Consider the following 27,976-nt stretch of genomic DNA (forward strand, 5'->3'; position numbering starts at 1 on the left):
AACCTCTGTGATGACGTTGTTACTCAGGGTTTAATGGGATCAGTTGAGTACTTAGATTGGTGGTAACATCAAGGGCTGCCATCTCACTCCATACCTAATCAAACCTTGAAATCAAACAGCAGAGATCAAACTATATACAGTGCTGTATGAAAACATCAGTTTTAATAGAAAGTTCTCTGTTCCCCTTCTCTTGCTGTTATTTAAGAACGACTTAAAAAGGCAGAGAAGGGGCCCCAAACACTGTCTGCCAGAACACCCCACCCCTTCCAATTGTGCAAAGCATGGAAAAGGGTTCCTCCAAGCTAAATGACGCCAGAGGGACCGATCACAACTTATCACTCCCTCCAGAATAAATGACTTTCATAGTCTTTGGCACATTTCAATGCTGCATGATCAGGCCAAACACATTAAGAACAAGTTCAGTGTATTTGGGTTTGTTTTTGTCTCCAAAAAATTCTAAGAAAGCAAACAAATCTGTAAATTCAACAAATGTATATAGGAAAACCAACTATATACAGTATTTCACTTAGCCAATGTGAAACTCGCAAATTGTATTTGAATTGAATGCTTTGTGAATGTTTGGGAACTTGGTGAGATAAGTTTGGCTTAATCCGCTTGGTTAACAGAGTGATGGTGTAGCTGCAAGGCGGTAATGGGGTGGAAGAGGGATGTCTGAAATTAATGTGAAGGGAGGTATTTGAGTTCTGTATATATACAGTAGATAATTTCATAATGGTACTATGGACTAGGTACAGTTGTGTGAGATTGACTTCTCATTGTTATCCTCAGGAATTTCAGTTAATAACTTCCATATAATACAATATTATCAGAAAATAAAACTTACGAAATGCTTAAAAGCACTTAGAATTCAAGAGAAACTTTTACATAAAATAATTAAGAACTTTTACTAGAAAAAAGAAGACTATTCACAGAATTAAATGTAAAATGTCCAGTACAAAGACAATTATGTAAATTACATTTAACTGTTATACTTACAATCAGACTGTGTAAAAAAAAAGATGTTCCTGTATTATACTGTACAATAGGCACTATTCACTATCGTGAATATATAAAATGATCTCTATCATTTTAGCTCATTTTAAAGAAGTAATAAAAGCAATATATTTTTATATATTATTATGTTAAGTTATATATAACATGACACACTGATGCTAATCATTTAAAAAGTGGTCATTACATCCTGTACATGCTATTTTCCTATATCTTTTATTAAGGTATAGGAACTAAAAATGTGCAGGAACTTCCTCTGCATGAATCTTCACTACAACATTAAAGAAAAGTTTTGGTGATTTAGATTACAAAGAGTATGATGCCAGCAAAGTACAGTACATTCTCTTCAGAACTGATAACAAACTAAATTGTTATCGTATTTTTCAATCCATGCAAGACAAAAAAAGATATGGGCTGTGAAAATAAAAGCATATTTTTCATCTAAGCATTCTGGGCCATTTATGAAACACTCAAAATTCACTCTGGTGTTTTATCCTGGTTCAGAGCTTCTGAATGAATGGGATGGGGAATATCTGCAAAACAATATGCTTTGAGGTATTGCTGCATTAAAATAACTAAATACTAAACTCCCTTCCTGCAAAATATCCTAGTTGTTCTAGTTTTATCTTTACTAAGATTTAATTTCCTTAGTAATTTCCTTTACTTTAGAAGAAAAGACATGTTTAATGTACTGTGTTTTTTTTAAAAGCTTGGCCTTTTCCGTGATTATTCATTTGGACTTTATATGATCATATTGGCCAAACTTAAAATCTTCCTGCATTTTTCGAACATAAATTTAATAAAGCGCTGAGTGAAAAACGATCAAAGCAAAAACCAGGAATCAATAGCACCTCTTCTGCATTTCCAGTTTATGACAAAAAAAAAGATACAGGGAAAATTGACACTAAACAACAGGGCGACAAAAGTTGAGAGTTGAAAAGAGAATTGAAAGCAGACAAATGAGAAATGATTTACAACTGGCATGGACACAGTCATCCAGAGGTCCTGGCCAAATAAGGCAGGAACACCCTCTGGACAGGACACCACTCCATCACAGGGCACACACACACAAGCACACAGGGACAATATAGGGATGCCAATTAACCTAATCAGTGCATCTTTTGAAAGTGGGAGAAAAGCACCTGTCAAAAACCTCTCTGAATATTGGGAGAACCTGCCAACTCAAGATTTGCTTCAGGCCAGATCTGAGCCCTGAACTCCAGTGCAATGAGTTAGTAGTATTAACTGTAATGCCACTGGGCTGTCTGCTGTATACATCATCCTGTGAGAAATCTTAGCAATGTATTTAGGTCTCAGCATGCTACTATGAGTTTGTATTTTTTCCTAAATGAGTTGACAGGCACATATTAGACATAATCCTTTCCAAGATTCTTATTTAAAACAGAAGTACATAGCAACATGTTTTCTTTAAGAACCTGACCAAACTATTGACAATCGTTATGTCATTAACATGTATTCTTGTAATCTAGTAGAAAAGTGTCCTGCCAGTTGTGGCTTGCATTACTGTCCTTTGCTAACAGTTCTCAGCCACCTTGGGTTTATTCTCCCACAGTAAGCATTCTGTCACGTCTTATTGCATACATAAAGTGGTGGAAACTGGTACTAATTTCATAAAACAAAACTTATGAAACCCCTTATGAACAACATTCCCAAATTAAAAATTGAACTGAAACCAACCACTTCCTTGCAATAGCAGAAAGAAAGAAACACATTTGCAGGCAACAAAGACGGTAAGGAAATATCAATATTTTCATATGTCTTGCTCATGTCTTGCTTGCAACACTTTTGTCATAATCATTTACAAACTTAAAACTAAAAGGCCCATCTTAGGCCCTTACTTTGAAAATATCAGTTGATGTGCTTGGAAGTCAAATACCTGATCCAGTTTGTCTGTTTCAGATCAAGTGGAAGAAGGCCCTCTATTGCAGATTAAAAACAGCATGGGTGTGATATTGTAAAGAAAAGTGTCTGACAAACTTTTGTTCCAATGTAAAATACTGGAACTGTTATTACAGTAAATATTAAAGAAATAAATATTATAACTTGATAATATTGTTCGGAACTGTACCACAAAAGTCCTATAATAGATCTGAGTCAGTATTTATAAATAACACAACAACTGTCATCTTTATTCTGGAAAAACATTATAGGAAAACCAACATAATGAAACAGATCTGTACAGAAAATACTAGTGACACTGTTCTCACATGCATTTTCAGATATATGAAACTTTATAAATCATTCATATCTGAAAAAAATGGTATTAACACCTGTGTCAAGGCAGCATTTTGCATGTCCAAAAAAAGAATAGACGGATGTGGCCAAACGGCAGGTCCGAAAGTTCGGGAGGGACAACAACAACCAAGCTCAAACGTACTCAGCTGTCAGTAATTATCAATCACTCCTGTCATCCTTCCTCTACAAAATGCTATAAATACCTAGGTGATCCCCATCTCCCCCTCACGTACGTCTTTTGCATCCCACCTCCACTTCATTCAAAATGAAGAAATACTGCAAAAACAATTCTCATGTTCCTTTAGGAGTGCAGCGTTGGTTATTGTTGTGAAAACTAGATACCACCATTCCAAATCGGAGCCGGGCCATGAACTCAAACATCCATTCTTCAAGCACACTTTGTGGCTTTGCAAGGTCACGAAGACATTTTTCCAGTGGTGAAAGCGTTCCATCATCTGAGGCCTAGAAAAGTGCAAACAGTATATACATGTAATTTTTTGCACAGTAACTAATTTCATCCTCATAAAATGAGGTAGTCATTTACTACAAAAGATTACATTTTGTATTTTCAAGCATGATGGTAACTGACTTTGTGGGACTGTTTGACTCACAACATTAACAATGAAATCACCTCCCTTTTAGAACATCTTTTTCTCTGACTGGAAAGTATGCTGTATGCAGATAAAGAAAACATCTTTCATGCTTGTTGTGTTTGACCCTTAAGTTCAATGAAAATCTTTATTGATGGATTGTGCATGAAAATATCAAGAAAAAGATATTGATTAAGAAAATGCATTACCGTGGATAAAATTAGTTCCAGCCATATTTTCTCCTCTTCGCTGAAATCCATTATAAACCAGGTGTTTTACTGAAAACACAGTAAGTACAGTTATTTAATCTCATTTTAACTGCTTTAAGACGTGTTCTAAAAAGGCACAAATTAATTCACATAGTCAATACAAACATGAAAACTGATGTTCTTGTTTTGTAGAATGTCAGTTGATCTGATCTGTCACTTCTATGCAATATTCAGTGTAAGCAAATATCCTACCTTGCCCTTCTATGAAGGAAATTATGTTAATGCTTGTATAGTAATGAGAGTATTTTTCCAGCAGCCATATCACAGGTGGCAGCCCACTGAAGCTCAGCAGGTGTGAGCCTGGTCAGTACCTGGATGGGAGACCTCCTGGGAAAAACTAAGGTTGCTGCTGGAAGAGGTGTTAGTGGGGCCAGCAGGGGGGCGCTCACCCTGCGGACCATGTGGGTCCTATTGCCCCAGTATAGTGACAGGGACACTGTAAACAGGCACCGTCTTTCAGATGAGATGTAAAACTGAGGTCCTGACTCTCTGTGGTCATTAAAAATCCCAGGGTGTTTCTCAAAAAGAGTAGGGGTGTAACCCCGGCATCCTGGCCAAATTTCCCATTAGCCCTTACCAATCATGGCCTCCTAATAATCCCTATCTATGAATTGGCTTCATTACGCTGCTCTCCTCCCCACTGATAGCTGATGTGTGGTGTGCGTTTTGGCGCACTATGGCAGCCGTCGCATCATCCAGTGTAAGCAATTATTATTATATATATTTTCATATTGTAAGTTCCCTAAGCTTGTTGTATAGTACAGAAACTATTTTAAATGATAAAATTATTAATGTCTAATTGAGAGAACTAATATTTCAAGTGTTCAATTAAGTATCAGTGCGATGTTACACATAAAACAGGAGCAAGGATGTTCTGGAATCAGGTTTATAAAGCCTTGTGGATTTTGTTTTGCCTCCAATGTAAGTACTAAGCACCAGCTATCAGCACTAGATGGTGCAGTTTTCTAGTTAACCGTCAGGTTACAAGATTAAAAATGTCTTCAAAACAGCTGATACGAATTGCGTCATAAACTTTAAACGTACAAAAACTCAAGACTAAGAAATAAACAGCTAATAAAATTCAGTAATATATATATATATTACTCCAGAACACACAGATACAAACAGTACGCAAACTCCAGTGTATGCTGGCAACTGAGGTGTCACTGAATTGTTTTTGCCCCGATTTTCTAAGCATTCCTGAACAGAAATCCTAAAAACATGAATTTTGCGGAGTTAGCAATTACCGTATGTTCAACCAACACCTACGCCTCAGTGCGACACCAATTTTATATAGCGACGGCCGCTGGGGTGGCATTAATTACATTACAGTAACTATTATCTTTTACAAAAGGTTATTAGCAAATGTGTCAATTGCAAATGGTATGGTTTTAAAGAATATCTAAAACCAATGCAATAATTACAATAAGACACTGACTTGGTTCCACAGGGAAAATATTATTTTTCTGTCTGTCATGTACCTAGCGGTACTTAGACAGATAGACGTTTTTAGAAAATAGTTGTTACCATATAGAACTGAGTACATAGTCTTGTAATCATACATTTAGAAGCATTATTTTGACATTATACACAGTAGTTGCATTGCACTATGATGACCTCTAAACTCGTCCAAAATACTTCAACACCATTTTAAAGTTAGGATAATACAGTACTTATAAGTATAAAACGTATACCTTTTTGTCCATAAAAGAAATAACTGCATTTGTTTCCCACACGATTAATAAAAAGAAAGTTAAGTACGGTATAACTATGGTTTACCTTTCAACATCAGAAGGCCAGAAAAGTGCGGTCGTTAAAATATCCGATTCACATGAAAAGACAGAACTAACCCTTTCCAAGAAATAATGCGACTGTTTCACAGTTAAAAGCGAAAGTGAAAGTATACATAAAAATGTCTGTGAACAAAAGCAAAACAAAATCGAATCTATGTCAAAATCTATGTTGTTAAACCCGTGTGTGAGAAAAGAACGCAGAACCTTATACTGTACATAAACGTTTAGAACGTTTAGTCATCTGGTGTTAAACATACAGTACAGCATTATCACAAAATAATATATCCTGTCGTGTGGTGTTTCACTGTTGGAATTCATTCTACAATTGTACAAAACACTCTCACATTCCTCCCGTCTCCCAGGACTTTGGGCTACTACAGTACCTTGCTGGTTGAGTGCAAGTTAAATCCTACAGGCCCAATTTCACTCTTTTCAGACTTGGCTATGGCATTAGGCATCTTCATCTGATGCTCCCCAAGTACCAACAAACACCAGCCAGGTGCCAATGTGGCTAAAAGCACCTGCATTAGTTGGGATACTTTCATTCTTTCGTGCCACAGCAGTTTCAGTGTTTTGTCAGCTTTACATTTGTCAAATGCACACAGAGCATTCCTAGAGCAAAGTCTATTTAGTATAGTTTTATTGTATTGCATTAAGTCAGGGGCCACAGTGTCAAAGTGAAGGTTTTGTTTGTATGCAGCCAAACAGCTGTATCATGATGTCTTAAAGTATTCCAATTGCCCAATTGTTGAATTACAGATATATACATTTTTGGTGAATAGTAGTCAAAACTAGTGCTCAAATTGTGGGGGAAAGAATTTAGTAGTTTTTATGACATTTAAAGAAAAAACACAAACTAAAGTGTTAATGGCAAAAGTATTCACCCAAATGATGTGACAAACTCAAATTAGTTCAGATACACAAAATTACTTTGACAAGTCACAATTAGTTGATTGGCCTCAGTCTACATGCAATAACAGTGGTTCACATGATAACAGAAGAAATTAATCTGTACCTCTATTCCTATGCATAACAATGCATACATATTTAATCTAACAAAAAACATTAATTTTACTGAAGTGTGAGAAATCTTATGACACATGACATGCAAACATATGTTCACATTATCACTTCTAAAATAATACACAACACAAAAATGCAAGAATAATCCTTTACTTTTATTTTCCTGGGATGTGAACTGTTAAATCTGATATGTTAATGATGAAGCAAATCCTCGTTTGAGGGAAGGAAAAAAAATTTTTTCTTTAACCTTACTCCTAACTATTAAAAGGTCCCTTATATCCATCCAGATCCCAATAAATTATGTCTCCAGATACAAAAAACACTGTAAATACCCGTTAACCTGTACTGTACAGCATCTATTTTGCAGAAAATAAAAAATTACATTAAATTCATTGACATGGAATAAGTCACTGAATTTTACCAAACATTTCTTAAGATGTAATTTTAGAAAACCTTTTTGTACACTACCACTCAGATTTCCAGTGTATTCCCAATGACAGTGCATTGAAAGGTAAAATAGTTACGGCATTTAACTTCACGAGAAAGATGAAAGCTACAAGCACTGGTAATCCCAGTTAATTACTGAAACTCTGCCCTTGTGGCCAGACAGAGACCCCACATTTTAACACAAAATCAGTCAAGAGGATTAGATCATCACTTCACAACTCTGATTCTGTCCTTCCAGCTGGAGTCTTGGTTGCATAACGGAACCCTGGACTGAATTAACATGTTTGATTTTAATCAGTTTTATTTTCTGCTCCTGAAGATTCTGACTTAATGTTCCTTATAAATATTTAAAATCCCACATTTGATGGACATGAAACAATTCAAAAGTGTCTAATCAGTAAATCAAGTATGGATTTAAATTAAATAATCAAGAATTCATCTGGAGTATATTTGAAAATTGAAAGCCATGGATAAGAAAAAGAATTGAGTGTTGACAGGACTCAGGACCAAAGTAACCCTAATAAACCACCCTAACATTGGAAACCCAACACATTTTTAAAGGCTGCAAGGAAAAAGTAAAGGTTGTCTTGCACAATGTAAGTGATGCAAAAATGATCCGTTGCAAAAACAAATTGGCTGCCTGCACATTTTCTTCCTATGCAACTGCATTGCAGCAAACGTTTAAGGCAGTTTGTTCAGAACTCCTCTTCTGCGTTTCTGGTGCGGATAGCCTTGAGGTGCTGCAGGCGCTCGACACACTCCTGCAGGCCACGCTCCCCATGAACTTTGTTGTCTCTGGTGCGCACATTCACAGTGTCGCTGCTCTTCTCCTTCTCACCCACAACTGACAAAGAAAAACACAACATCTCGCCAAAATCCTTGCGTGTTTGATGCGTCAGATCCTATTCACAATGTACAATTACACTGTGTGTCAATGAAGCCACAAAAATACTTGATCATATTTTAGAAGGCTCATTGTACTCAATGTCTTTAATTGTATTTATTATACACTTCATTTATACAGTGCAAGGCCACATGCCTTATTCATGTTATCCATGAAAATCTTTTTTAAGGTAAAGCAAATATTGTCTGCTACAAAAGTCAGTCATACAAGCTGTATGCATCACACTTATCTGCGTTTTCTACTGTACGTCATGTCAACACGTCATTTTAATAAAATGAATGAAATTACTCAGTTTTCCTGATACCTACGTTTTTCAAAAAACTAAATGTAAATGTGCTGTTTGACAGTATCACTGAGGTCAAGCAGCCCCGGTGCACTCACCCAGGATGAAGTTGTACTGTGCCAACTGTGCATTTCTGATCTTTTTATTAAGAGTACAGCTTGGATCCAAGTCCACATCACACATCAAACCACCACTATAGAATTGGTGCCGCACCTAAATTTTGAGGAGAAAAACAAATAGGCGTTTATGAGTAAAAAAACAATGTTTTTAACGCTACTTAATAACTGGCATTAAAGTCTACTAATTAATGTTAAAGTGAGTAATCAATCATGACGTAGCCCAGTTGCAGCCCTATTACAGTCGTTTCTCTTTAGGAAATATCATCAATACTGATGTCTGGACCTTTATTACTGAAGCAAAATTTAATTTAGGATGGACATCAAAAGACTGCACCTTAAAGCCATAATCGAACTCTATTGACAAATGTGAGGAAAAAAAGTTAGGTTGGAATATCCCTGTATAAAATTCCCTTTAGTTTGTTCAGACTACATCTATCCTAAACTGCTGAAATCATTTGAAGGCACAGACTGCAAAACTGAGAAAGAGAAGCTAATTTTTCTTGTGTTTCCTGTTCACACAGTTACACACTGCACAAAATGTTGATCTATAAAATAATGGCTACACAAGCTCATGGTCATATTTAAAAAACAGGCAAATAAGGCATCTGATGCCAGATATTCATTTGAACTTTATTTAAATGTTAATTTGAAAATTAACCAGAGTACGAGGACTATTGCTTAGATTCTACCTTTTGCGCATACTCTTCACAAGTGGGTCCAACTGGTACAACCATCACCTGACGTGGAGACAGCCAGAGTGGCCTGTTCATGGAGAACATAGTTCATCATTTCAACAGATAGTACAAATAACAGCTGACAGCTGGCAAAACCAGCACTGAAATTTACATACTGTAGACGCAAACATCTGATTGTATTGTATGAAATAGTGGGACAGAATAAGATGTCTGAATCTGGAGTAATATCAAGGTTAATTTTCAAATGCGACTTGTCTACGAAGCTGCAAAGCATGGATATAAGTAAAAAATGAGTTTAGCCTGTGATGCGGATGCATTGTTTCTCATTTCCCATTTAAGGAGACTTCAAACAGGTCAACTTAAAGAAAACATCAAAAATAGGTGAAGAATAATTTAGGGGATCTTTAATCAGACGAATTAAATTTGAGTTGGTCTGGTATTTAAGCTTCAGATATGTAAGTTGTCAAATAGGAAATGTGAAGTGCTGGCATAGACTTTTATACATTTGATACAGTAAAAACATTTCTTTTTACCATTTTCCACCATAATTTTCAGTCAGAATAGCAATCATTCTTTCGACAGAGCCCAGGATAGCACGATGAATGATAACTGGTCTTTTCTTGTCATCACCATCATGGCTACATGAAAAATAAAAGAATATCTTAATTGCTGAGCTGCAAGTGGAAATTAAAAAGTATTTATCTAGTTCACATAGGTAGCTGTGTCAGCATGCAAAAGCTACAAAGGAACAGGTTAGGGTTTATTCCATGCTGAAAGAGACAACATTTTGGCTGTGGAGCCTTCTTCAGGTGTGAAAAATCCATTCCTGTACTGTTTTTTTTCCTGTTGTTTATTTAGCCATTTATCAGTTCTAGATTCTACCCTCAAACCCAATATTACTTGAAGAAAGCTCCATAGACCAAACTTTATCTATCTTTTCATTTTCTTTCTGCACGAAACAAACCGTAACCTGTGGCTTTGCAGCCTATTTATCTAGTTACAGCTCTTTACATTAACTTGCTTTTCAATAACCCAAGACATTCAGTTAAAGTTCAAGTACAAGCAAGAGAGTACTGAGAAAGCACCCCAATAAAGTCATTCAATTAACTTGTATAATACTGGACAAAGCAGAACAGTTATAATTTCTCACCGTGAAAAAATATGTCAAGACTAATATGTATGTTTATTATTATAAACCTGCTTAATGCTATTAAGAAAAATAAAACTACTTACCTCCTAAAAACGCTGTTGCAATGTGTAATTAAAGACTTAAATGTAAATAAAGACTTAAATGTAAATGCATTTTACATACATATACATTTACATTACATACATATACAAGTAATTAGTACATGGTACATCTGTTTCATTAGAGTGTTCCATACCTCACATAGGTGAGATTAAACCTAATTGGAAGCTGAAAGTCCAGCTGGATTGTTGCACACTGATGGTACCTTCCAATGGCATCCTTAATCTGAATATCAATCTGCAAAAAAACATGTTTGATTCAATATTATTTTTTTTTTAACAAGATTGAATTAAAAATGTGAAGTCTTCCCAGGTGTAAACTATGTGGGTTTTCTTAGTAGCTCAACCAGGTACAGATTGACTCTTACTTTCCAGATGTCATTGATGCTGGGTGGGATATTAGGCAGCTGTGACCAGGACTCGGATTTTAATAGCCCAGGGTATCCTCAGCCTGCTACACTACAGAGGACATTGTCCCTGATTAAATGCCTGTAATTTTGCCATGTGCTCCCCTTCTTACAGTACTAAATGATCTACTTGATTACTTAAACCTTCAGGAAAACATACAAAACCAAATCTCCCCTAATAACTATTTTAAGTGTTAAAAATTAAAACTGTGAAAACAATTTGACAATCAAGTGATTTTTTTTGTTTTTGGTGAAAGATGCCTGCAGCAAAATGCCTACTTCACCTTTGGTCCATAAAATGCTCCATCACCAGGGTTAAGTACCCACTTCTCTCCAAATTCATTCAAGCTGTTCTCAAGTTGCTAAAATCAAAGAAGTAAAAGCACAACTGTAATTGCTTATACACCATTTTCTGTAACTGATTTATATAAAGAAGCATCTTTCTCTCTCTATATATATATGCTCTCCATACTTTCTCTGCCTGATTCCACACTTCGGGTTCACCAAGGAACTTCTCCGGACGAGTGGAGAGATTCAGCTTGAATGTGAATCCAAACACATCATAAACAGCTCGAAGGAAATTCAGGCAACCTTTGATCTCCTCTTCAATCTTGTAGATAGAATAAGAACAAAAAAAGAATAGAGATATTTTTAAACAACTACAGGGACAGAGCTATCCAAAATCCATTCCTGTTCTGTTTATTTTTCTTCTGTTGTTTATTTATTCACTGATCAGTTCCAATTTCTACCCTAAACCATAATATCCTTAGCAAATAAAAGATAAACACGACATTACAAAACCTATGGTATCAGGCCCTCCAAGGAGCTAATTTGCAGTACTTTTCAATAACTGGACTTCAATAACTGGAAACCAGGACAGTCAAACTAAAAATGGTATGATATTTATTTTGGCATATTTGCTAATTTAATAAGGCCACATCTTCAAAGATAATAAAGTTTTCTACAGTTCCTGTAAAGTTAGGTCTTGGGTCGGCAAGATAACTGAGAGAAAAATGGACTGTTTTGTGGTCCAGGTTCCAAAATAGCAGATTAATCAAAATGGATTTGAACATTTACAAAACAATCAAAAATGTAAAAAAAAACATTCCCCACAGACTGCAAAATGCCTGAAAGAATTGGTGGGTAGCCTTTTTCTTTAAGTACCTTTTCAAAGATTGAGAACTTGAAGTCCCATGTCAAACTTTTTTTTAGTGATTTACAACCTTTTGCTAATAACTCCTCTTCCTGTGACCCTTCTCTTGTTTTTAGGTGGTGGGAAAAAGAACAAAAAATGCACCATCCCTTTGTCATACAAAGCTTCCAGTAAGGATATGTTTTCATAGATGGCAAGCAACACAATATGATGATATATTAAGGCATCAGAAATGATATCTAGGAAATTAATGTAGGGTGTGGTGGTGAGCTTACTTTCTAGTACTTCTTCTTTACCTTAAAAACAATTACAAAACCTTGCTCGGAAGTATTTAACCCAATAAACCGTAGCTTTGAAAGAGGCAGCTCAAGCAATAAGGCCCTGGTGTGTGCTGCAACCACACCTGGTCCATTGAGCAGAAGATGTGAGCGTCGTCCTGCTGAAAGCGCCGGACACGGGTGAGCCCAGTCAACGCCCCGGACAGCTCGTTACGGTGGAGCACGCCAAAGTCCGCCAGGCGCAGGGGGAGCTCTCTCCAAGAACGTGGACGGTGGTCAAACATCAGGCTGAGAAGAGGAAACATCTGGTTAACTACGGTTTAAAACACAAGGTTACCACAGCTTTACACTGAAATGTAACAGAACTTCTCCAATAAAGACCCACCCAAAGGGTCTTTACATTAACAAAAAAGATCCAATTTCAGTTATTTGGAGTAAAAAAAAGCTGTCACACAAAATTCAGTCTTTTTACACAGAAGACAAAGAAAGAGAATTTGCTTGTTGTTTTTACAAAGTAATGCTTTATGCTTTTAACCTTAACACTTCAGATTCTGTATCTTTTCTAATTTTTATCTAAAATCCAACTAAATCCAAAACACAGGACCACAAATTCTGTAGTATCAGTCCAGTTCACCAGCAAAGGCCCAGTGAAGAGTGTGTGAAAAGAACAGTAAAGGTCTAATCTAATTAATGTCAGATATCCATAACTAAGTAAGAGGGGTCTGGTCATCAAGAAAATCAAGTAGTATTGGTGGACCAATGTTTGGCACTCTTCTCCCTGGACCAAAACTTAACTCCTTACATTTAAATAATGCATCTGGTGAAAGTACTTCTACTGCATCTTCTGAGCATATCACATTTGACAAAATCTTGTATCTCTGCCTAACTAATTTACTAGAGTTCTTTAATTACTCAAAAGCCTGTTTCATGGTCTATCACTATATTCTGGTAGACATCTAAGTTCTTTAACCTAATTCATCTACTTATTGGTTTATATGGAGAAAGTGTTGAATGATCCGAGTTCTTTAGATGATGCCGATATAAAAAAAGCCTAGAGCCAACCTGCTGGTTTGCCTCCCCACAGTCTATATGCTTTTTAAATGCACTGAAATTTTACCCTGACAAAACGCTTCACTAAACCAAATCCTTCAGTAATGCTGAAACTAATCTGCTTTCAAAGTAATTTATTTTTATACTCATCCCTTATTTTTCTTATACAGTTTAAAAATCATGGCTTTTTGACACTGGTATCCTGTTGATAGCACCAACACACTCTGCTTAATAACGGATATGGTTTAAACATTACACTGCATTGTTTGCAGTTGGGTTACCAGTGGCCTGGACAGTTCATGGGCTTGAGGGCAAAGATCTCCTTCTCCACCTCAAAGGAGAACATGTTGTCGCTGTAATGGTCCCAGTGGCCGGAGGTTTGCCACAGTTTGCTGTTGTAAATATTTGGGGTCACCACCTCCTGGAAGCCTCTCTTTCGGTACTCGCTCTGCAATGAGAGAAAAGGGAGGGCAAAATTAAGAAATACTGTAAATTTAAGGAATTTGTTCTATTCAGCATTTCTCAAGGAATATCTTGTTTTGGTCCAATTTCCTCTTGACACGAACACAAAGCTTAACTTTCTTAAAGCCTGTTATTCCTATTAAAAAGATGTCCAACTGGACTAGTGAAATTCTAATAAACAAGCCTATCATGAAACAGGGTTCCGAACAGATAAGAAGAAAAACAGGACAGGAAAAATAACCATCACCACTTATAACATGCCTTATGTTTACAATACCATTTATTAAAATGCACAAGTCTAAAAGTACTGAGAATATACAATTAATGAATTCATTTGTTTTCAAATGCAAGGCAGTAGATAAATAACTTTTAGACCTTTACAATCTGTGATTTACCTTTTAATGTCAAATCCTTTTATTTTTTGTATAATTTTCAATCATCAAATAAAACAAGAATAACATAAGCTCTCCCCTATACTCCCTCACCCTTAGAGATAAAACCCTCCAAATCCCTCCTGGACAGGCAGAGATTTGAGTCTTCCGTTAAGAACACCAAGCGAAAAAGGAATATCCTGACACAGAATAATGGTAAAAGAAGATAAAACCTGTGTTCAGAACTTAACTAGACTTATGCCTTACTGGAACATTCTTAGTATTACTTTTGCATCACCTACTGTGAACTTGGGGCAGACAATCTTTCTCTTGGAGAAAATCTTCTGTTTTTTTATCCAGCTCTTTGTTAAATACCTGAACCCCAACCTGATCTGATAACAGGATTAATATGAACTCTGTAATCGGCTCTTAAACCTATATTGAACGTTGCCTTTCTTACCCTTCTATTTAATCTATACATCCAGTTTAAGAAACCACTGTATTCCTAGGTTATTCCTAGAGTCGATCTCTGCAGTCACAGGACACAAGTTAAAATGTCAATCCATCACAATGCAAACACATCAATTCACGCATACAGAGGGCAATTTATGGACATCAATTAAACCTTTGACCAGGACAGTACATCTCTGGACTATAGGAGGGAACTGGAGTGCCTAGAGGAAGCTCATGTGAACTTGGGAAAAACATACAAATTGTCCCAGAGTCAAATTTAAAAATAGGACCCAGGAGCTCTGAAGTGCTGACACTGCGCTGCAACATCATGCTACCTCTATTGTGTTACATATACACTTGAAAATCAACATAACTCTTAAGGAAACAATGCAAATGTAAAAGTCCCGATCAAGCACTCTGATGTTTAATAAAGAGTTAAATTTAGAACTCAAAGTAAAGAGCTCAAATAAAACAAAAATCAAATGTGTGGACTTTCAGGACCAAGACTCGCAATCCTAGCTGTAGGCTGTAGTTTTGTATTATGAACTGGTCACTGTATTTTGTGGCATTTGTACTGTATCAATTTCTTTCCAAATTGTGTATTGCGCTATTGAAATTTCACACTTTCTGGGTTTACCTTGATTTGAAGGAGTTGTTGAATAAATAATGCTTGCAATGCGTGTAGCTAAAAATTTTCTTTGAACTTTCAGATGTGAAATTACAGTTAAGAGCATTTTAAAAACATTTAAATCTAAATCAGTAACATATTTTGGGAAAGATACTTTTAAAAGCAATCTTCTTCTTAAAATTAAGAATGTGAGGGAAAATTACTCTAATAAGTCCCAAGTTACAGTGGTCTTCATGGTGTGTGTACAGTTCCTATGTAAACTAATACATTCCATCCTAAAAGTAATTTCCCTTTTCTTCTTAGTAGCTTAATAAGTAACCCCTTACATACTGTAGGTAACTTCCCCATTCATAATACACAAACAAAAAGAAAACTATCTTACACACTCCAGTGGTTATTAAAAATAAAAGTTGTAAAACAGACTCTTCTTCCAAGGCATAGTAAAGCTTGCTAATCTTTTGTCTTCTCTCATGTGCAGCAGCAATGCAGCTTAATTGGTGAATGTATAGCCAAAGGGCACCAGACCTCATAAACTACTGTACTGTTAACCTGGGGAGCACCCAGAATTCACTCCCCTCCCTCCAAGTAATTAATTGTGACCAACTGAAAACTGCTACTTACCCTGATAAATTCAATTAGAGTGTTATAGATATAGGCTCCTTTTGGCAAGAAGAAGCAGCTCCCAGGGCTTAGGTCATGGAAGAAAAAGAGCTCTTGTTCCTGTGAGAAGAACACATGGCCTCATTTATGAAGCTATTCCTATTATAGAAAGCATAGCGCCTTTCAACAAGCAGTAGCAGATGGTATCATTAATGATGTCAAATTTATACAGGTTGATTAATCATTCTGCTTACATTATGGGCATTGATCCTCCTGAATTTGTAACCATCCTCATGCACATTATGTCAAAAGATCAAGGAAGACCCGATCTGGTTTAGCATAGAAAATTATTAGAGCACCACAGAGTTCTTGCTCTAACTTTTTTCCAAAACCGATCACTTTTGTTTCTAGGATCTGCTGATAACATTAGTGCATACATACATTTAACTTAAAACTTTAAAGAAAAATAACTTGAGTGATGAAATTCATGTGACTTTCTAGAAGACTGATGCTGGCTAGCTTTAAAATTACAGGAATTCATGAATCACCATTAGTTCCCCCATTAAGAAGAATTTCAATTTTCCAAGTCAAGTGACACAAGTAAGATAAAGCTGTCTTTAGTCCTGATTTAGGCCTAGATTAAACTCCAAATCTTAACCTACAGTACCAGTCATTTAAACTCTGTACTTTAAAACAGCTTTCCCTATGAAAAAAAGGATTCTGGTTGCTACCTACTAGAAAAAAGCTTTCAAGGAATGCTTAATCTGAACATTAATCTAATAAAATTCCTGTAGCAAGTAAATAAATCGAAGTTCAGTTAGTGCAGCTAGTGATTTAAGCAAGCTGTTTTAAATTTGCAGAAAAGCAGCCAATAAAAAGCTTCCAATTAACACTTGGGAAACTTATTTCCATCGGTTAAGAATATAGAAAGGTTACAAACAAGAATATGCCATTTGGCCTGTTTTGCCTATATGGTACTTAGTTGTTAATCGATCCAAGGACCTCATCCAGCCATTTCTTGAAAGAAGCCAGGAAAATTACTTCAACAACACAGCTAGGTTGCTTCTTTCTACAACCCTCTGGGTGATGTATCTGAATAATCCTTTATCTGAATAAACCCCTTGATTACTATACGATCTGCTTTTAACTTTATATCCGAGGATTTTGTTTGTGGTTCCCATGTGATTGGGCTCATGTTGACAATGTACAGCTTCTATTACCAGAGTGTCCTCTCACCTACCCTGCCCAATTTCCTGTGATCTCGATTTTTAGCCTCCTCTTGAAACCTCTCCCATTCCTTCAGCATCTTGGGGTCTGGAAAGGAAATCCCATAAATCCTCTGCAGAGTTTCCATATCTGCTTTTCCTTCCCAGTATGTAGAGGAGTTCTGAAACAAGGTGGAAGAGAAATGAATCACATACCTCAATACATCTCCCCCCCCCTCCCGTCCACGAATGAAAAGCATTTTAAGAAAAAAAACATTTTAAGGATTTTTCTGTGTTTAAAAGCGTTCTAGTCAGAGGGCTTAAAACAGGTGCAGAAGCATATCCTCAAGGTAACAAGCTTTTTATAATGCAAGAGCCATTATAACAACGGGTGTAACAAAGTTCGCTGTGGCTTGATCCCTGTGACTCCTCACTGTGGTTTGTGCACGAGCAATTTGTTTCTTTGCCTCCAGTGCTTTTCAGAGATCAATTAGATGGTTTAGGAGTTCAATTATGTAGAATTCACACTGGGAGAGAAGGTTCTTTTAGCTGCTGTATCCTGCTGGAATCAACATGGGAGTCTCATATTGACCTCTGCAGGCTTGAAGCACAAAGTACCTGACAGATTGGCTCCCACTGGCCCAGCATAACAGAATTCTTACATTCCCACTTTGCAGACCTAAAAAGGGATGTGAGTGGGCTGATTTTTTTCATACTAAAGCACTGCATGATATCATTAAATCCTGAAATATAGAAATTGGGGGGAAAAAAAATACATGTCTGTGTCATTGGTTTTTGGCAATTTTTTCACAGGATACAAAAAGATTTCAGTGATCCATATTTGGTTGCTCAGAACAGGTGTTTCATTGTCCTGAAGCCTAAACCAATTCTAACCAAGTCCACTGAGAAAGGCAGGTCAGCCACTGTTAACAGGACACGGTCACTTCCCCACTGGTTCAATTGTGAAATTTAGTTATACATCAAAGAGTATTCCCAAGATGTTGTAATACAAACAGGAACCTATGCTTCTGGCTGTTTGAGGCTGGTTGTTCCAGTGTCAGCACTGGTTTTCAACTTGTTGCAAGGCCCTTATAGGACTATGCCATATGCCTGCTGTCTGGCTGGCACTATTCTGCTTCATTTAGTTTCACAATAGCAACAGGGCAAGTGGTTCATATAGCAGCTCATCAGGGACTGCTATATATGTATATAAGTGGTTTCCCCAGAAGTACTGGAGTGCAGCACAATGAATGGAAGCTGAGAACACAGATGTGGACGTGGAGAGAGCAAAGCTGCTTTCAATTCTAAATTTTAAAAAAATCAGAAGTAAAACTTACCTTGTGTATCTTCAAGGTTTTAATTTTTCCAGTGTGTCTCACGTGAGGGCCCCTACAGAGGTCTATTAATGGCCCACACCTGGGAAAACAAAAGTATTTATTAATCAGAAAAAACCTGTTTATGGGTTTTTACAAATGATTCTCTTTTTTATTCTCTAATTTATTACTTAAACTTTCAATCCATTACTCAACTTTTATTCAAATAGCAAATAAAGAATTTAAATATTTGTGATCGGTATACAGTATTTTAATATATAATACATGTTTAGGGATGCATTTAACTGTGACTAAGTTTTATCTTAACATGCATGAAAAAAGTCTAGTAAAGCCTATTTTGTCTTTCAAGGACTGAATAAAAAATAAATATATTCCAGCACTCTGTAGCTAGATACTTATTCTACTCCCTTGTCTGACTCAACAGTGCTTAGGGCAAGAGGTAAAAGAGAAGTCTTTCTTCAATTTCAAACACAGACTTCACCAGCAATTTATCATGACTGCTTGTTAAACTGATACATCTAGTCAGCTTCATAATTCGGTGGCAAAAGGTCTTTATCCTCTTTGGTTTTAGATGGAGTTCCTGATTTAAGATATACAAATAAAATTAATAAATCTTGTTCAATTTGTAAAATTAAGGCACAAATTAAACATTTGGCCAACTGACCAATTCATCCAACAAATCAAATTTTGGACATATATGTCATTATTCATAAGCTTAAGAAGCAAACTAGGTTTCTTTTTTCTATGGAGAAACAATCCTGAACATCTTTATGACTTGATTAAATACGAGAGAAATCCAGGTAAAACCTCACAGAAGGAAGCCAAAATGAGTCTTCTTGTTCTTTTATCACCACAAACAGTGTGAATGCACATAGTCAGATGCAGAAACAAATAGCCTTACAAAGCATCAGTCATATAGTGTAGCCATACTGTGGCGGACTTGGCTAAACATACTCCAGTGTCATGTGCATAAAATAAAAAAATGCAAAGAGGTTAAAATAAAAAGAAGCTGTTCTGCATCCCACCTGTACACAGTAGTAGTTGGAGTCTGTACCTTCTCATTTAAAATCCTGCGCTTAAACTCATTATACTGCAAAATAAAGTAAACAAAAACATGAGGTATGAATGAAAAGGTTCCCTTCTTTGGCAAAGTCAGTGACAAGTGTAAGCAGGACACGCAAAACATCGAATTTACCTTAAACATTTCAAGCAGCGTTTCCTTCTTGACCTCCAGCCTTTCAAATGGCTGCTTTTCCTTTATGATCTTCTTGCACAGGTTCTCCAGGCAGGGAAAGTCATTACTAGACACACCTCTGTAAAGAAGCACTTCTTTAATAATGTGCTATGTAATCAAACAAACTGTTCTGCTACCCAGGTTCTGTACAACAAGTGGGTAGCATGACCTTGTACAAAATCCACATTGAGAGACTGCCATAAAGGATGAGTGTCTAATTTGGTACACAACAAATAAAAACCTTTGGATGATTTACAACAACACATCTTCCTCACTTAACACTACCTTGAAAAATTATATCCAGACAATGCTTCTCATGAAAGTCCATGACACACACAGTACATTTCCCACTTGGTTCAACTACTTATTTAGTAGAGTGTATAATAGTCCAAAAGAGCTGGCCTAACAAGGACAAAACTATTAACAATTTGTTGTGTCCATGCAATCAAATTGATTCGTTAATATACAATATATCAATATTCACATTAGACAAACATTCCATGTAACACAGAAACATATGCCAACACTTACTCATTACTCTCAAGGAACATATCATAATAAAAACCATTTTCTATGGGAGGACCATAACACAGGCAGCCTCCATAGACCCTCTCCATAGCTTCACCCATGATGTGAGCGCTTGAGTGCCAGTAAACCTGAAGAAGGACAGTAAACAGAACAAAAGCGCTTGGCTAAATAATGTAATCAATTTCCACCTTCTTTTTAAAGCAGGACTGTTATGGTTAATGCCAAAGAAACAACTTCCGAGTTAAGTAATAGTTCCCCTATACAAACTAAAGAAGCACACAAAGCACAAATTAAGATTCACAACACAGCTTTCAGGACCAGTGACTTAAGGGTTTTAATGGAATGCTCTCTAACATTTTACCCAACAATAATAACATTTTAGAAATTCTCAAAATTAGGGCAGTGGTTCTGTTAACAGAACCAATTATTAACATAAGTGCTTGAACTTAAAGTACAAAGTGTGTATTAGGTGATGTTATTTTCTACTTTCTCACACAGATGCTGTAGTTAACTGTAAGCAGAAGTACTGGAAATACTTACAGCTTGTGCTTCTTCATCGTCAAACTTGAGCAGCTGCAAGCTACAATCACTCTCCAGAGGCCTGTCCAGGTCCCAGACCTCATTGTTAACTTTCGCTATCACAGTGTTGTCAGCTAGACCTTGGCTGTAAAAAAAAAAAACTTCCTGAAAACCAACCTTTTGAGAAGGTCAAACGTAATCAATGCACAACAATTCAGCAGTGCTATAATTACAGAACCTCTTTGTTTATACCTACTTGTGTATTTGTTTATAATTACTTGTATGCAGCACACAGAATATACAGGTACTAGAGAAATGAATGGCAACTCAAAACCAATCTAGTTTCTCCACAGCTCACAGATAACTTGTCAATCCTATTAGGAAAAGGTGGAGCACTAACACAAATGATTTAGAGCTCTAGTAAATCTAAATCTAGAACATTCCATTGTTTTTTTTAAATAAAGACTTACAAAAGAAACTTTTGTTTTGGGGCACTGGAAAACTTCAGCAACTTGGTACTCCCCACACTGATTTCTTTATGTGAGATAAGATATAGCAGACAAACTCAGACTAAACTTACAAAAATCATTGATCATTAAGGTACAGTATTGGCAAAATACCAATCTTGTATTATACTGTGTGGATAACCCAAGCAGTCCTGGAATACAATTTATATGAGATACTCCTGGAAGATGGTTTGCTTGGATACTGATTTCATCCACGCAATGCTTATGTGAAGAACACTGGCCAAGAATAACCTTTGCAAAAGGCGTACATCACAAAATATTACATATTTTCCAACTTCTGTCTGAACTATGCATGGCCAATTAAAGTCATTAAAAGAGATTTTTCAAAAGAGAGGCATTAAACATGGTATATGGGAATAGCTAATTTTCCATTCATCGATTACGTACAAAATTACATTGCAGATAGATGAAGCTCATATTCACAAGATGAAGTGGTCTGACCATTTTGTTTTTTCTAAAAAAGCTAATCTGTTACAGACACTCAGGTGTCTGAAGTGTGCTCATATTTTCTGGGCTTTTTGTGCACCAGTAATTGGTATAATTAATATAATTAAATAATATTTTTCAGACTGCAGAGCATTTTTACTTAACCAGGAAAGGCTTTTCTATTGACTAATAATCACCTTTAGCTGTCATCCACGAGCGAGCTTTCTTAAAGCTTAATCATGGTACTTACAGATTGATACAGAAGCACGTTGCTGCCATCAAGGAAGAAAAACATTCCTGAACCTCATTATTACAAGATAGCGTTGATCATTTCAGTGTATGAACAACCTGTTACGATGTGATAATGGGCAACACTACAGAATGCGGACCAATGTACTTTTCACTGGGGTTTATTAAAATGAAATGTTACACTTTGTAACATGAACTTGAACTAACATGAACACAGTTCTAACCATGAGGACACTCACACATATCCTTAAACAAGGACAAGTGTTCCGTGGAATTGTTTCAACTGCTTAAAACCAAAAGTCAGCTAACGATAATGTTGGTATAGTATGACAATTCCACTATCGAATTTATGATCACATAAATTACACGAGAATGTACTATCTTGTAATTACAAAGAACTTTCTCACAATTATGAGATCACAGGATTTTTTTCATTGGTAGCGGCAACGCACTTCCGTAAACTGAAGGAAGTATAGTAAAGGAAAATTTAACATTCGTCTTGCTGAGAAACACTGCAAAGACTGTCCCTCCACTCAAACGCTTTATTAGGACCACAGATTTGAAAGTGATAAAGTGTCCTTTTACTTTATCAGAGCCGCTGACCGATGCGGGAAGCTTTAAATTGCAAGGCAGGCTGTACAAAGTTCAGAAATTTAACTCTAAAAAGCCAGAAAACTGTCTGGCAGTGCTGGTTTCGAACCTTTCTGAAATCTGTGAGGAACTTTTGGATGCGAAAGATCATGCAGGCCTACCTGATGCCAGAAGCAATTTGATAAGGCGTGGTTTTCCATGACTCTGCCTCAACCACCTTTCCGTCAGGAAGGGTCACTTTAATGGGCTTACGTTCTTTCGCTGCTTTTTCCACCATTAGGGCATCATGCTCCTCTTTCAGCTTATTGTAGAGCGCCAAACGCTCCTCTATATATTTAGGCCAAGGATGTAACTACAAAGCCAAAGAGAAAAAGAGGTGCAAATATATTTCAGAAAAAACATCTTCAGTTAATATCCCAATTAATAATAATGGAGTTAGTATTACAAAAAATCAATGGGAATTTTAAAATGAAAGTCAAATTAAAAGAAGAAAAAAAGATCAACATTAATTCCATACTGAAAAACAGAAAAGAGAAAGTGTTTTGGCTGTACAGCCTTCTACAGTGGACTCTGCAGGCTCCACAGATGAAATGTTGTTTCTTTTCTGTTTTTCCAGTGTTGAATTGACCTTTACTTGCTCCTTTGCAGCCAACGTACACAGCTGCACAGCTGTACAAAGCTGCTACCCAACTGAACATGAATAGAAATGAAAATAGGAGGCAATTCTCGGATCAGTAAACTAACATTCAAAAGCCTAATATTTTATGAAAGGGCCTCTTATTAGTAAGTGCATTTAAAGTGCATTTTATTAGTAAAGTGCATTTAAAGGTAGGTCTGCACTAGACCTTACCTGCATCCATTGGCAGAGTATAAATTCAGTTTTACCTTGTAAACCAATTTTACCATCTTTTTGCTCCTGGTACACACACTCTGCAACCCACAACTGAGTTAGCCTAATTTTGGAATTGAAAAAAGCTTGATCTAAGGGTGCATCACATTTGACAGCCCTAATTTGTAGTGCTTTTTTGCACACAAATAACCTGTATACTTTCATTTAATAACTGTAATAAACTGGACCAATATTCCATAGAAAAAAGATAATTTAATTTAATTTTGGGAGCAGCAATTCACAAACATGAGGGAAAGCAACATAATACCACTATTAGACAGCTGACGTTGGTAAGCTTGGAAAAAAGCGTAGCTTTTTAATTGGTTGTGTGCAGGTGTGTACCATCCCTAGTAAATCTGTGAATTTATTTAAAAATTCCAACTATTTACCTGGAATTCATGTTCTTCCACAGTTTTAGTTTGAACACATTATCCAAATGTATTAAGTTTTCACGAGTCATTGGGCATATAAAAACACAGGGAATAAACACTAAACACCCTTTGCTTTTCATTCACATATTCACAAAAAAAACGAAAAACTACTATTGTTTGTTTCCAATCTTGAACAATTACAAGAAAATGAAAATTTGAAGGAAAAACAGGGACATATTACAGCAAGAAACCCACAGACTCAAAACACAAAATTGTACCTTGTTTTTATTGGTGTTTCCTTAAAAATGAATTATATTGTTATAGCCTGGTGAGAGGCTAATAGACTAGGCTGGGTTCTGAGCTTGTACAGCTGGTAATTTTAAATGCCTTTAAATTATGGAAATTTGCATACACTAGGGTGTGCCAAAATTAGTTTTGCAACCATTTACTTGCTGTAGTGTGTTTTCTGATCTACCTTTAAGTAGGAAAGATGTTTTCCTTAAAGAGCACGACACAATAAACAACTGCTAATACTACCAGTAGCTTTGTTAAAAAGGTTTGTATATACTGTATGTGGCTCTGCTAGTTGCTAAAACTGAACTACTCATGCCCTTAAATACCCAATATCTTTATGCCGTTTATGCTTCTGTTTTCATTTCTCACGTAGACACTACTAATGTCATGTTTTGATCTTTTAGCAACAATGATTACATATTCCTCACTGTTGGAACAACCAGAACAAGCAATTCTGAACATAAACAGAATTTCGATACAGCATACTTGATACACAAATCTTCTGGCAATGAATACCAAGCAACAAATTAGAACCAGTGTGTGAAGACCTCAAGCTTGCTGAGTCGAGGCAACAATTCATGCTCTTTTCCCACACAGATTACTTTATTAGAACAATTAAGCACATAGACGGAAAGCTGATTTCGAGACTTCTGTGAAGGATGTAATGTGAGGTGGCCTAACTCAAGGTGAAGCAGTTTTTTTTGGGGGGAAATGACTTTGTCTTTCAGAATTCACCTTTAAGAAACCTTCAGGTTGCTGTTTATTCTCCAAAACCAGTTCTAGAAATACTAAACAGAGGCTTATCTAATAATTGGCCACTTATTTCACTGGAGTTTGCCAGCTCAAAAACAGAAATTCGGCCACACAGACATCATTATTACTCACCTCAGCCCTGCCATTAGAGTCACCACCTTCTTTTGTCTTTTTCTTTCCTCGTTCTTTGTTGCATTTTCCCTCTTCGCCACCCTGAAATGGTATGTCATACTTTAGTAACAGTAAATAAGTATGCATTGCAACAGTCTTTGTATTTAAGCTACCTCAGCTAAAAAGGGACAATATGAAGCAAACACCCATTGCAATGCAGGATTCCTCCCAGCCCAAGCAGACAGCAAGGGCATTCAGCTACAGAGTTACTGGGAAGAAAATGCTTGCATTTTACAATTATGTATTTCCTATGTCCTTTTTCTGCTAGTAAATATTTTTACCATCAGTTCTTAGTCTCGCGCCCCTGCATTCCAAGAAAAACGCTCGGGATTTTTCTGCATGTATATTCTAAGTGATTATATTGATATTACAGGATTGGGGGGAAAAAAGTAGACTTTTAGAATACAATTCAAACAGGCTATTGTATCTTTTACAAAAAGAGACATGGTGTCTTCTTGATTCCCACAACAGAGAAATCGTACAATATAAAAATAAAACCAGACACCCAGTAGCCGGTCTCTTAAGATTTACTGACCTCTGGAGCGATTTTATGATTTATTGTGAATATTCTTTCCTGGAAATACAAACTTTCTAAAGCTTAACCCGAAGAAGGGAATACATGAAAATGACTTTTAATGACTTTTTCTTTTTTTATGTGATGCTGTAAAGTGCCCTGGGATATGATGCATCTTGAAAGACATGGTTATTAATATAAAAGATTACTGTTACTTTTGTTGTCGATTGTTAGGTGAGGTTAAGGCCCCAGGTTGCACACAAATAGCACAAATAGCACAAATATTATAACTTTAAGACAAATGTGTATACATATTTAATAACTATGTTTTAAACGATTTGCTACAATTTCTTCTCTATTCAAGCTCTAATTTGAGTACCTGCTGCATGAAAAATAAAAAGTCAGAATTACTGACCACTTTTAATTTTCATAAACCAAAGCATTAAAGAGAAGCATCTTTCGTCGTTTGATTTACATTTTCCTTCCAACTGTAATAATTCTGCAGGTTTCGAATGAACTATGCATATTTGACAATTTCACATATACAGTACAACTGCGAGACCCCATGGAGTTGAAAGTGTCACACTATCTGTATCTCACTGTTTACCTTCTTTCCCTCGTCTACATGCAATTCCTTCATCTGCTGAGTCACGTTTTCTTCAGCCATGTTCTGAATTATCTTCTTAGCGGGGAAATTCTCCTGTTTTATGCACTAAATGTATAAATGTCTCTTAAAAGAACCAGAGTATGTTCCTGCTTGTCAGTACAATTTACGTCTCCCGGATGTTGGAAACTGATGCAACACTGCCGTAATAGGTGACCATGACGGTCACCCAGTTGATTGACACTTGTATAAGCCTACCAGCAATCACAATGTACTGTCATGGCTGAACTTTGGCTAAGGTAGGCGGAGTTGTGGTCTGTATTAAATCCACGATAGCACTTCCTATTCGCCCATGTGCTGCAGTTTCAAGACTGTTGTAGGGGCACTGTTACGGATGTCTGGTAGCAGATACTGTATCTGTGAAAACGATTTAATATTTTTTAAACAACCCTTTTGTTTTTAAAAAGTTTGAGATTACTGGTTTTGTGGTGTAGTAAAACGTTGTTGTTTTTTTTTACCTTGCTTACCTTAAATTACGAGGAACAGAATTATTTGATTAATTATATGAATTATTTTTTTCAACTTTGGAGAGTTACTCAAATTAATCTCAGGAATACTTCTCACAAAAATAATTCAGTCACTTTTTCATCCGTGAAAGAAATTGTTATTTGGGGTTAAAATCATAGTTAAAGATTTAATAGATTATAGAGTGTTTGTTTATTGTGAGATTTCCAAGCTGGTTTAACCTAGATTTAAAACAAATTGTAAACTTAAATCCCACTACCTCTAACCTTCACCCCAGTATTATAGATTTGTTTGGACTAGTGCAAATCCATTATTAAATCCTGGACTAAATTAAGGGTGGGAAGTAGAGTTATTGTAGGTATTTTAGGGTGAGGGTCCTCTTCAAAAGGGAGAGATTAGGAATGGTGTCGTGGTGTTAAACTCAGGTGGGAGGCAGTGGACTTATGCTTTATAAAAATCCCTTTTGTCGACATCTCTGAGCCTGTGGAATAATCAATAAAGGTTTAGTCTGTCGTTCAAAAATGAAAGAAAAATCCTTCAGATTACTGCAAAAAGAAGAAAAAGGATGCTTAAAGGTGCATGCTGCAGAGGGTTTTCTTTTTTTTTTCAAGGACTTGTGAATAGGATTTTGATCAATTGTAAGTATGGGGTTGTTAGAAATTAGAATATCATAATAGGCCTCATGGGATCATTGCCACAGTACAGTGTGAGTGTTCTTATGGGCTATGAAATGAATGGTGCAATCCGGAACCATAATGTGTAAACCCGCACACTTTAGAGGTAAATCAAAGTGGCAGATTTATTTCACCTCAGTCTGAGAATCCATTCAGCAGAATAAACAAACAACACAATAAACATCCAGCACAACATAATTCCAGTCAGGTCCTGCAGTGTTTCTAACTCCCTCAGCAGTCTGAGGTAAATCTTGTAAAAAGCAATTGAGCCATAAACACGCTTGTTCAGTTTTGTGCTTTCCTTGCACTTTTAAAAATGCATGTGTCGAGCCACATTTTTATCTTTAAAAGTAATAACTAACTTTAATGTTATAGAAATTTTATTGAAAGCAAAACTTGTTTTCTAGCTATATGATAATGACAGAGAATGTTAAGTTTAATTCATGGTAGTCGATTGGTAAGTTATTAATTCAAGTTTAATTGCGTTTTAGTGATTAATGTTTTTTTGTTCCGCAGAACAAATGGGTT

The 27,976-nt window shown here is 36.2% G+C and overlaps 1 protein-coding gene and 1 long non-coding RNA gene across 2 annotated transcripts; both read right to left on the reverse strand.

Annotated features, from left to right (window-relative positions):
• Nucleotides 1-3,140: 3,140 nt before the first annotated feature.
• Nucleotides 3,141-5,895, reverse strand: LOC138237712 (uncharacterized). Its single transcript, XR_011189060.1, has 3 exons — nucleotides 5,821-5,895; nucleotides 4,067-4,135; nucleotides 3,141-3,729 (listed from the first exon to the last, which is right to left on the reverse strand). It is a non-coding gene; the product is annotated as an uncharacterized lncRNA (long non-coding RNA).
• Nucleotides 5,896-7,076: 1,181 nt separating this feature from the next.
• tars1 (threonyl-tRNA synthetase 1) lies at nucleotides 7,077-26,442 on the reverse strand. The gene is made up of 19 exons (XM_015340165.2): nucleotides 26,253-26,442; nucleotides 25,093-25,173; nucleotides 22,815-23,005; nucleotides 20,882-21,005; nucleotides 20,345-20,469; nucleotides 19,775-19,892; nucleotides 19,605-19,669; nucleotides 18,583-18,661; nucleotides 17,281-17,427; nucleotides 16,062-16,160; nucleotides 13,808-13,974; nucleotides 12,602-12,764; nucleotides 11,518-11,655; nucleotides 11,330-11,407; nucleotides 10,776-10,876; nucleotides 9,924-10,028; nucleotides 9,385-9,457; nucleotides 8,675-8,789; nucleotides 7,077-8,233 (listed from the first exon to the last, which is right to left on the reverse strand). Exons 1-19 carry the CDS (start codon nucleotides 26,310-26,312, stop codon nucleotides 8,085-8,087), a joined length of 2,178 nt encoding a protein of 725 aa, XP_015195651.1. The 5' UTR covers nucleotides 26,313-26,442; the 3' UTR covers nucleotides 7,077-8,084.
• Nucleotides 26,443-27,976: the final 1,534 nt, after the last annotated feature.

This window comes from Lepisosteus oculatus, chromosome 3, assembly GCF_040954835.1.
Source record: "Lepisosteus oculatus isolate fLepOcu1 chromosome 3, fLepOcu1.hap2, whole genome shotgun sequence".
Lineage (NCBI taxonomy): Eukaryota > Metazoa > Chordata > Actinopteri > Semionotiformes > Lepisosteidae > Lepisosteus > Lepisosteus oculatus.